Raw genomic sequence first — 12,143 nt, 5'->3', positions numbered from 1 at the left:
AGTTCTCCAGCAAAGAAATTCCAAAATTTAAAACATGGGCTGCTTTTAAAATGTATTAAGATGTTAATTTTGTGTAATTTAATAATTGAGTCATAACTGTTTCTGTTTATGCCACAATGTTTCCTGTAGAATATTTTCCCATTTGTTGCTAAATGAAATTTACAGCCAATATTGTGGCATACAACTGATTTTGTGTCAATTACTTTTGGTGGGAAATAGCTTATGTGATGTATTTTTGCAGGATAAGTCACTCTTGGGAAGACAACTGAGAAAGCATTCTTCATCAAAAGGGCTGCCCTACAGCTCAGCCAATTACATGATTCAGTGGTTCGCCAGTTCAGCTATATTAGAGCGACCCACTCCTGGAGCAGATCTCTGAGACCTTGGCAAGTCCATAGAGCAGGGCTGTTCTCCTGAAGATTTCCTAAATTCTGGAGAACTCTTCTTTTGTGCACTGCCTAAAGTGAATAGGATGAGGGCATCCCTCCTGACCCTTCTGCAGATCTTGTGAAGCCTCATTGCTAACACGCCTGACTGAATGCTATTGTACTTAATGCAATGCTTTCCCTGTTGCTTTGTCCATCCTTTTGTACTGCATGCTCCAGTTTTCTACTTGTAAACTATAAGCACATTTGTATATGTTATACCATCACGATACTCAACTACACCAATACACTAAAACCCTCTCTAACACAGTCATTTTAACCAACATTATCATCTTCAATGCACAACTCAATCTAATAGCCACTCACAACCTTAATTCCAACCAGTTAACTTGTTATTCTAACCAGTTAATTTGTTATTCTAACCAGTTAATTTGTTATGTACAGATTCATAGATTCTTACATTTTGATGTCAGATTAAGAATATACACAGGAAATGGTGCATATGCATCTGTTTCCGTAATATTTATGCATACCTTTTCATTCCTGCAGTTGTTTAGACCAATGTTATTCATAGAGGGCAGTTTTACATCGACACCATGAGGCGGCTGCTGCTGCTGCTGCTCCCTCTGGATCTGCTCTCTCATCTTTCGAGCCTCCTGTATGGCTTTCATGACTGTGTCCTGGTCCCCAAATAGGGCAGGTGAGTTAAGACTGGAAAGGATATCTATAAATACAGAACATACCTAATTAAGACAACCGTTCAGATTAGATTCTTGACTATGCAGTCAGCTTTCATCCTGATAGAGTGACACCTGATTAATCTCTGTAGTAGTAGTAGTAATGATAATCTTCTCTTTAGACCAGTGGTTTTCAACATTTTTTCATTTGGAGACCCTGAAATATTTTGAATGGAGGTGCTTTTGGAAATCGTAGGCATAGTCTGCGGCTGCCTGAAAACAACTGCATTCGATGGTTGAATTAACATGCAGTACTTACGTATAAGAGTGGCCCTTCTTTGTGCCATTACAAATGTGACTACTTAGTACACAACATAGCTCAGCAAACAAGCACCGACCTCTATGAGACAACTCATATGCTTAAAGTTAAGCAAGTGCTTAATACTTTGCTGGATCTGGACCCAAATGAGAAATCTTTGAAACGATAAGAGCAAAAAACGAACAGAAAGTAAGCTTGCTCAGTTGGCTATAGAAATATATATGTTTCTTTGTTAAGGGATAAATGTCACTCCCTGTATTGCGCTTTGAAATCCAGAAATTGTATACAGCAGTTAGTGTGTGGTGGTAGGCAAGTTATCACATTAACAGGAGCTCAAAGCTGTAAATTACTGAGACAAAATATTTCTTTTCTTTCTGTTACATGTAGCAGAGATTGAAAAAAAATCTTCAAGCTTTAAACAAACTATCGTTCCTCGGTAAAAGGCATTTTATTGTAGGTAAAAATTAGTACTGTGGATAAGGCTTTCTAATTTTAGACCAAAAGACAGCAATTATTCAGTGACTGGTAGTTTCAGGCTGCTGTGGTGAAGCTTTAACTTGATCCACCTGTTGTTTCTGCATGTGAATGTACATTATACAATACAGAGATGTGTGTATGTGTGTATACACACACACGCACACGCACGCACTACAGCTAGGAATTCTTGGGGAATCCTGCATGACAAGCAAAAATGTCTGTCCTTTATTTAAACGCTCTAAGTTTGCTAGGCTTGTGAACTTAATTACACAAAATATATATATTGTAAAATGAGACAATGTTAGAATTTTTCCTCAGAAGAAAATTCTTATTGACGTCAATTCCGTTGACTTCAATGAGAATTTTGTCTAAGTAAAGCGTGCAAGATTTGACCCAACAGCATGCGGATTTAAAAAAAGTAAAAGGTTACCATCTCCGACTTTACCTTGAGTAAGGAATAATTGATTTAACACTGTAGCCTACACAAGGTTTTAGGGATTACACCATACTGGTTTTTAGCATAACTGAGGCGCTCCTCCCTAAAACAGTGCCATAATAGAACTCAATCTATGTTCCCCCTGAGTAAAATTCTCAAAAGCTCCTAAGTCACTTGTAGTATGTCTACCCTGCAAAAAAAAAAACAGCCAACCTGCGGCAGCAAACCTCAGTGCAGGTCTACAGACTTGGGCTTGTGGGACTCACGCTAAAGCACTAAAAATAGTCATGTAGATGTTCTGGCTCAGACTGGAGTTTGGACTTTGAATCCAGGGATTGGGGTGTGCTTCAGACCCTGAGCTCCAGTCCACGCTGGAATGTGTATGGAGCCATGTTTAGTATCATAGTACGCCCCACATGCCTGAGTCTGTAGACCCAAGTTCTGAGACTTGCTGTCGCAAGGTTTTGGGGTTTTTTTCCCCAGTGTACACATACCCACAGATGCCAAAGTCCCATTGGTTTTAAAAATCTGGCCCCAAGTGATTTTGAAAATGGGACACAGGCTCCTAAGTCTGCTGGGAGAAATTGAACATTTTACCACATCTCATCATAGCTTCTCTTCTACTTTTAGACTGGGGGAGAAAGCATACAAAGTTTGTGTAGTTTAACTTTTAATTGAAAATATCCTCATCGTCTGCCACTTTTGTTCTCTCCCTGTCTCTAAAAATGCCATTAGTAGTCTGGCTTCAAACCTACCTGCTGTCCTGTAGTGTTAGATACAACAATAGTAGGGACACTTAGAAATAGCATGACAGAAAGACCAAATGACATCTAGGAAGCTGCAGAAACTATATTTCAGGAAACATCCCTCATGGGATTGTGAAGTTGTCTGGAACACATCATAACTTTTACAAATTTGTTTATTATTTACAAGTGTTTACATGTATTTTACAATTATATCTGAGGTACGGATTGTGAACAACCAGTTTGTCGTAAATATTCAGTCCACAGTTAAATTATCAGAATTCTGTTCCTTGACTGGATGATGTAACCTTTATAAACTACTTTCGCCCCCCAAACATTTTTCATTTGTGAATCTTGCATATGGGTCAAAAATTCCCCGTCCGCAAACATTAGAATGTACAAAACCTGGAAATATGAACATTTGTGAGCAATGAATAATAAAGAGATTTGAATGGTCTGAACAGAAACTCTCCTGTCTTTCTACCTCAAAATTTTTTTCAGCATATTCAGAATAAGATCTTGGTGCAAGGATACTGCAAATCTAGGACACCACTGGTTCATGGGTTGCTGAAACTTTAAATGATAGAAGATTATATTTCTTTAGGAACACTATTCTGAGTAAGTCTAACAGGCATATTCAGGCAAGGAAAATCAAGTCAAGCTATCTACTTGCCTGAACTTCTAAAATAGTTTACTGTAAATATACCTGGGTCCGATTCTTGAAGGTGCTTAGCACTCTGGCCCTAATGCTGCAAAGCACTTTAAGAACATGCTTAATTTAAAACACCTGAGTAATCTCATTGGATTGAGCTCATGTATGAGCCACCATGTTTTTAAATCCAAGTAAGGCACTCAAACTGGCTCTTGTATTCATTCATATGCTCATTTGTTGCCTAATCCAGAAGCCAAGTTTGAAAATTGAGCCTTGTACTTATACACACAATTAATGTTGGGAGCAGGGGAATCTTCATTATTCACACAAAATTGATATTATTACATATCCTTTCCCTTTTTGAAATCAGCACTTATTTCCCTTCCAACTTGTGGGTTTACCTAAGGAGGATCCTCTTCCCAATGTCCCTCCGATAGGGCTCGGGATGCCACTTTTATTTGGCACATTCACTGGACTGGTTTTACTAGCTGGGAAGAGGCTCTGCGTCGGTGACGTCGGGGATTTGACAGGTTCAGCTGTTTTGGGTCGGGCTGAGAGATTCAGTGGCTGCGCTGCTTCATCCTACAAGAGTTTAATGTAAATAATTATTAGAAAAAGACAAATGAAACACATTATCACTTAGTAAGACACAGTCATTTTACACCTCCGAGACAATGCCACATTCTCCTGCAATAATAACAAAAGAAGCTAATTATCTGCCTCCTTGAAGATTCAACGAAAGGAAACCTCATTAATTTCTCTGTGTTATGCTTCTATTTACATTAACTGTGTGGCTGGATCATTCTTTTTGCCAAATTAAAATTTGAATTAGCTCACATTACAGCTTAATTTCCTAATGTGTTTTCAGAGATCTAAATTAACCTAGGGCATTTACAAAGAATTATTTAAAATTTCCAGCAGCTCAGTAGTGCTTTTGTGCTGGTTCTGTTTGAAAAGTTCCTGGAAATATAAATAAGCTATGTAGTTTATTTTTTCATGTATTAGAAATTAAACAAATATCACTGATTAAGGGAAATATTAAGAGCCCTCTTTTACATTTTTGGCCCATACACCAATAACCCTGCCATTGCTGCATACCTTTCACATCTATTTTTTTTGGTGCACACTCTGCACAGGATATTAATCTATGCTCTCTTCCTATCGTTAAAAAAGAAGTTTTGCAGTGAATGTAAATGCACTGCAATCATCTATGCACACTATTCAGAACTTAAAATATACAGCATTTTCTACAATTTCATTTTATAATTCCACTGTCACACATCATTTTTTGCCATATTTTATGTTGAATTAAATATTACATTTCATGTACATGAAACAGAACATAGTGGTCAGGCGATGCTTTTGTAATCATTTCTACCAAGTTCAAACACTATTGTGTCTATATCTTTAATTTGCAGTATGGAAGCAACATGAAGATGGGGAAAATGTCTAAATGTGTAAATTTGGTATAGACATACATAGCTCTGTAGCCAGATAACTATGAAGACATTCACACTCTTTGACATACATTTTATGTCAGTGATATGGGAGAATGAGTCCAATTTTAACACGTCTAACTTTGGGAAGAGGGAGAATCTAAGTAACTCTTTTTTTTTAATCAAGATCCACCATTTACATGGCCATCCTCTCCCCGTTCTTAGGGCATGTCCCCTTTGCTTAACTTGTTAAGTAGCCAGCAAGTCAGAGCATTCTAAAAACAGAATACTGATTTTCTGTAATTAAAATGAAAGAGCCAAATAAAGAGCGCTCTCATTTAAAATACACACAAAGCTAAAATATGCTGGATGTAAGGTTACATAGTCTATATTTTAGAAGACAGAACTTCTAAACTAAGAAGTTAGAAATCTATGACAGAAAACAATAATAAACTGTTTTATCTCATTTTTCCCATTCTCCTTACTAGCAGGTAATGATTCAGCAAAGTAATCTACTCATATATAACACATTCAATATGCCAACATAAGAAATAGGTGCTTATTTATAATACCTTAACATCTCCAAAGTTAATATGATTTCTGTAAAATTGCAGGATATATTTTCTCCCCTATATTAGTTGTTAATTGCAAACACAGTTCCTGACTTTGCAATGCAGGCAGACACACGTATCCGTGGAGAGCCCAACTGAAGCCAAGGGAGCTCTGCAGGAATGCAGGGGGTTGCCTGCGCAGGTCCAACTGCAGGGTAAGGGCCTTAGTATGTTCATGTGCTTTGTGGCCATGATACAGCAAGCTGTGTAACCCTGCAGAGCCCTGGTGACTTCAACAGGGTTCCGTGTGGACCCCGGGCTCATCCTGGGCTAAGCTGCTTGCAGGATGAAGGATTATGACTGTACGCACACAAACACCTATGCTAACATGCTCAATGGTCAAATAACTTTGTGACCAGCAGTAACGATCCTGTGACAAATGAAAATTCATTGCTTTTGAATGCCTCCAGAACCTTTTTGTTTGTTCCTCCATATCAGACTTCATCATTGATATGAAATAGCTGTAAGGTGGGAAAACTTTCTGGACACTGATGTGAAATCCCAACATTCTTTTTTTGAAAATGTTGACTCCTATAAAATAATTCTATTAGCTCTATTAAGTACCAGTGTGTGTATGTTGTACCAACAGGTGGCTAAACACAAAGAAATAATGTATGGTTTATTAAGAAATGCGTGACAATTAAAACTGCTCTGCACTTTATGGGTAACAGAATTCTCAAAAAGCCACAGAGGGTCCTGTGGCACCTTTAAGACTAACAGAAGTATTGGGAGCATAAGCTTTCGTGGGTAAGAACCTCACTTCTTCAGATGCAAGAAGTGAGGTTCTTACCCACGAAGCTTATGCTCCCAATACTTCTGTTAGTCTTAAAGGTGCCACAGGACCCTCTGTTGCTTTTTACAGATTCAGACTAACACGGCTACCCCTCTGATACTTGACAGAATTCTCAAAGAGAGCACTCTAGTACTACTTTATTGGAGTGTTTTTATATTATTAATTCATTTTATTTTATGATAACCCATCATACTTCTCTACATGAAAAACTTGTAATTGATCTCTAATATTTTCAATACAATAGTGTGCTTAATAAAATAAGTATAAAAAGATTTTTATTAACATATACTGCAGTCCATTCAAGTAGAATTATGTAGGGAAACCCCCAAGAATTTGCATGTGGTCAAGTCAGTAATAGAACTCAGCTGGCCAACGAAGCTGGAATGGTATTGGCTTTAGTTCAAGCAGATATGTGTTTAAATTTAACCAGGGAAAATTTTGCTCATCCAGTAACAGTTTGGTTTGGTGTAGATCCATTTGGCTCATTCACTTATAAAATTACTTTTTCACATTAATGCACTCAATAGCATATACTCAATCCCCTAAATCACTGGTGTTTGGTATCACTATACTATAGCAACTTTGCTTAAACATTTTGCCTCTACTTTTGGCTGCTTCTGCATCAACCTCTAGAAACTCAACGTATGTGGTAAATCTCACTAACGGCTCTGCAGCACAGCACTGCATTCTGAGAGGTAAAATATTAGACTAATATGTATCCACAGTTAAGTAAAGTGAACGCTAAACAAATGCTGGATCTGTCCATAATGGAATAGTTTTTATTTATTAGTACTCTCAACATAGCACAAAAGTGTAGTGGAAATTTATCAGCCCAGGCAGAAATATCTACTCGCCCGCACTTTACCATGCTGACTGATGATAATGAATTTTTACTCACCTGTCAAAAAAATAAAATAAAATAAAATAAAATTCTCACCCCAAATGAGTAGAATCCTCCCAGCATGATTTGAGACATGATTGTGGGTCTATAGGATTTTTTTGTTATTCTCAAAGAATGTTTTTTTTTCTTGTGGAAAACCAGTGTGTGTCTTCCACAGCTCAGTTTAGTGTCTTTATATTTGTTGTACTAGTTGTTCAAATCAATAGCATGTCCAAACGTTTTCCCACAAACTAAGAGTTTTGTAGTTTGAAGCAATTTGTTTCCCAACCTGTCTGGCATCGTGAAATCCAATACAACCACAGCAAAACACAGCAATAAAGGCAACTTGGTACCACCCACAGGTACCAGCTGCAGCACAAAGTTGGAGGGGTGCATCATGTTCATTTCAAGCTGCTGCCAAGTGCCACGTTGTAGCTGCCTCGTTCTAAGCAAGTGAGAATAAGCAGGCACAAGCATTCAGCAATGGCGCAAAACCGACAAGGAACAGCCTCGTCGTCGGCAGCTGTGTGAAATCAACAAGAGGCAAATCAATCTGCAGTGACACAGTTTTTCTCCCTGGAGCCCTGATTTACATTTTATTTTTATGTGAGTCTTTTTCCAAAGTTGTGTAAAAGGCGCAGCCTGGGATTTGTGAAATAATTAGAAGGGCTACGGTCCCTCTGGCCCTCACAATGTAAGTTAGCACCAGCTTTCTGAGGCATAGGTTGCATTTCATGCTTTATTTGAAATCACGTAATAAAATAGCTGCTATTTATACACATTATCAAATTAAAAACTGAATTCCTGAAGATACTGAATTTTAGGGATGAATTTTCAGTACTGGATATAGAGATGAAGGGGAATGCCTAATATTCTTGTTTCCAAGGAGTGAACACCTGCTCTTCCATTCTCCATGCTGACAGCATACCACTGAAGAGGAGTATTTCATTTGGGAATGAGCTTTCATATGGTTGGACTTCCTACTGTTAAAATAAATAAGTGGACAGTGTCGCGCTGCTAATCACACCACCTCTTTCAAACACTAAATTTTTTTCTATCGAAAAATACCTTCACTTGAGTTATAGGGCTGGTCCCTCGCTTTTCGTTTTTCATCCCAGTAGGTGAGAGTGCCCCTGTCGTGTTTGGTGCCTGGGGAGTAGAAGGCATCTTGGCTCCAGGAGAAACCTGCATGCTGGCCAGCTGAGCTGCATAGAGTTGCTGCAAGATAAGAAACAAGTATAGAATATTGCCTGCAGTGGTTCTAAGACAGAGATGCAATAAATGTACATAATTCTATCACCTTGCTGCTGCTTCTCTTTTTCATCACTTTCTTGTTTGAGGTTTTCCTGCCTGATGCTTTTAAAAAATGAATAGATTTGCAAAATTCTCACCCAGGGCAAGTACCTTTTTTTATTAGACAGACACATAATATATATTAGTTATTAATCCATTGTCAACAATTATCATGGTAAAGGGCAGACAGATAAATATTGTGCCCAGGTAGGTAAACAATCATGACAATGTTGTAAGCCTTTACTAACAACAACAAAAATATGCCAACCCCCATGAAAAATATGAAACAGTTAAGGTCTTTACATAGCTGCATAGCAACTCTCCATCAACAGCAGAATTGTATTGGGAATTGAAGTTGGGATTAGTGTGCTACTGAAAAGCACTGCCATGTTTTCTCTCGATATTGTTTAATGGTAAATTAGGCAATAGGTTCTATTTCCAGCCTGACGCAGTCTAACTCCCATTAACACCAATGAGAAGTATTGGTGTAAATCCCTGCTCATAAAGATGAGGACACAAATACACCCTTAAATATTATCATAGAATTTACACACAACTTCCTCCACTTTTCAGAAGTTTGAGTGAAAAAGATGTGCATTAAAGTCAAATATTCCTAGCATTATAAAGTGTTTACTGAACCAAAAACAAACAGGTTTTAATTTCCTTCTAATGACCACCTTTAATCCCTCACCTTGAATTAGCAGTAGCAATAATCCTTCTACCATAAACAGGGGAGGATCCTAATCCCTCTTCCACACATAAATCTGTATAAACTTTGCCTTATTAGTGAAAAAAAACAGGTGGTTTGTGTGTAATTTCCAACATTACTATCATTCAGATGGACAAATAAAAAAAATTACAGTAATCAAAAGCAGACCTTTCAGCACATGTAATTAAATGAAAGCTTAATAAAGAATAATTTGCAAGAGCCAGATGTGCTTATGTCATAATTGTTGCTTTCTTTGGAACAATTTTTCTAATATAACAAGCCTCTAAAGAAATGAAAGTTACACAATACTATGTGCTCAATGACTCAGTGGCTAGACAAATGCATATAGAAGGGTCAGAGTCAGAACTCTGGGTGCTTAATGAAAAATGTGATTTTTTTTGTTTGTTTGTTTCCCTAAGCCTCCACTACATCCCATCCCTTCAAAATGCCAGGCACAGTCTCCACATGGACAAGAGAGGAGCCTTCTGAAATCAGCTACATTTAAATATTTAGGTTGAAGTACTGTATTTTTTCCTCTGCTAGCACACTAATTTCCCAGTTTTCTGTTCTGCACTGAATAATGAAAATGAAGAATTGTACATAGTAGTAAATGTTCCGCTCTACTGCTGGGATCTTATCAGCTCCCCTTGGCAAACGCATATAAACTAACATCATGTTCTTAGGGTCATTCTTTGTTAGTTTAATAGACTACATTACTATTTGATAGTAAAAAGGCAAATTTTCAAACTTCTTGAAGCCTGAACATTTTCAGCTCAGGATAAATTAGATACTGTATAGTGGAACTGAAGACAGAACAAACAATACATCTTTAGGAACAAGCTGATTGTAACAGAGATGTTTGGAGTTTATGCTTTTCTCTGTCTACTACATACATTGTGTAGAATAACAGAGTTGTCTATACTGTGAGTTAGCCACAAGAGCATTCATAACTACAATGGCAGTACAGACAGCATGCTTCAGAGCCAAAAGATGGCTCATCCAGATTCTGCTTAAAGTAGCCTAGAAGTTCTACACTGGATATTGCAATTTTAAGGTCTGGGAAGGCATTTTCCTCCAGTTGCCCACTGACTTTAACACCAAAGGTTTTTTGGGGGTGGGGGAGTTGCCTTCCTCTTGAGCATGTTGCGAAGGTCAGAAGGCTGGATGAAAGTTACTCTCTTCACATCAACAGAGACTTTCATACAGGGTGAAGGCAGCAGGGTGAACAGTGATATTGCAGCACTTTCAGTTTGTAGCCCAGTGGACAATCATTGATAGACATGTATTTGTTGCATCTTAAGGGCAGGGCAGAAGTCCTTGCAGTATAAGTCTTGGCCTATTGTCCCAAGTCTCTGCAATATACAGAAGCAAGCCTGATTTTCTAGTGAAAAGAGGACTAATTGGTAATTTGTAATTTAGCAGCCGCTCAACGGAGGCTGGGCACTGAACTATCCCCAAGTCTTCAAGGATGAGCAAAGATAGTAACAAGGACTATGGGCCACTAGGTGAGTGTATGGGAAATTGCTTGAGTGGAGGTATGCTAATGTTAAAAGTTTAATAAAGTTGCCTTTATACTGTAACACTGTGTTAAGAGTTTTATGGTGCTAAGTCATATGTCTGGAATTGTTTTGCCTGTCAGTGTTGCAAACTTGTCCTAAGCATAACAAAAATAAAAAGACATTGTATATATGAACTTTTTGGTTTGGTACATGCAAGACCAAGTTTTTCCAGAAATAGAGGCAGAGCTCAAAATCACAAAAAATTCACCCTGGTGCCTGCAAAATTGTCATTTGGGCAGAAAAGTTGGGTAACTACACATAAATACCTGCATGTCTGAGGGATTAGGCAATCTGAATTAATATATGCAAATAATAGATCTGTTGGCGCAAATCTTCTTGCAATCATAATTGTACATTCACCTTTGAAAATATGGCCTTAAATGGCAATCTAAGAGTGTACATAGAGTAGATCGGGCAATGAAGAGTTTATAAGCAACTTCAAGAAAAAAAAATGTGAAGGGAAAATGAATGTAGGCTGTTAAATTTTAATGTTCTGGAGTGAAAGTTTCTATAGAAATCTTTCAATTGAAATGCTAACTTGTTAGCTATTGACTAATGACTATAAAAATTTATTAACCTACCCCAAATCATGAATTTTAAGATGTATTAGTCAGCCAACGCAGTAACTAATGAGTCACAGCAATTCTTTTCAGTCCTGTTACTTATAAATTTAAAGCAGCTCTAAATATCACTGCATCCTTTTTACGTTGGCACATAAAATGATAGTTATTTACGTAGCTGGAGTGAGAATATTATAAGAGCAGCTTAAACATTGAAACATACCCTCTTTTCAACCTCTCTCTATTACTTCCAGAACCTAACAGTTTAAAAACTGCCGATTTACAAAATAAGACTCTTGATTACATATTCTACTAGCAGGTTCAAATTCATCAAGTACTCAAGACCCAGTTTGTATTATACATTTAATAGCCCAGATTCAGACCAAAGTCAAGATATTCAAAAATGGATACCTATAGTTAGGTTCCTATAATCCTAATAGGCACTTAAATATAAGTGAGCCCAATTTTCAAAAGTGCTGAGCACACAGCAGCTCCTTTTGAAGTCAGTGGGAGCTGCTGGGTGCTTAGCACTTTCGAAAATCAGAATTTTTATAAACTGGTTAAGGCTCCAAAATCCATATTCAGGTGTCTACGCGTGGAGCACTGGCTATA

At 37.6% G+C, this 12,143-nt stretch overlaps 1 protein-coding gene across 48 annotated transcripts in view; it reads right to left on the bottom strand.

Annotated features, from left to right (window-relative positions):
* Positions 1–12,143, bottom strand: part of SOX6 (SRY-box transcription factor 6) — a 456,705-nt gene that overhangs the window by 69,152 nt on the left and 375,410 nt on the right. For all 48 annotated transcript variants that reach the window (XM_065594763.1, XM_065594780.1, XM_065594788.1 and 45 more), the window contains 3 exons: positions 8,479–8,628; positions 4,092–4,272; positions 920–1,110 (listed from right to left, as the gene is read on the bottom strand). In XM_065594763.1, coding sequence (XP_065450835.1) covers positions 920–1,110; positions 4,092–4,272; positions 8,479–8,628 — 522 coding nt within the window. The remainder of the gene's footprint in view (positions 1–919; positions 1,111–4,091; positions 4,273–8,478; positions 8,629–12,143) is intronic.

Source organism: Chrysemys picta, chromosome 4 (genome assembly GCF_011386835.1).
Source record: "Chrysemys picta bellii isolate R12L10 chromosome 4, ASM1138683v2, whole genome shotgun sequence".
NCBI lineage: Eukaryota > Metazoa > Chordata > Testudines > Emydidae > Chrysemys > Chrysemys picta.
Note: the sequence above shows the minus strand (reverse complement) of the source record. Positions and strands in the feature narration are given on the sequence as shown.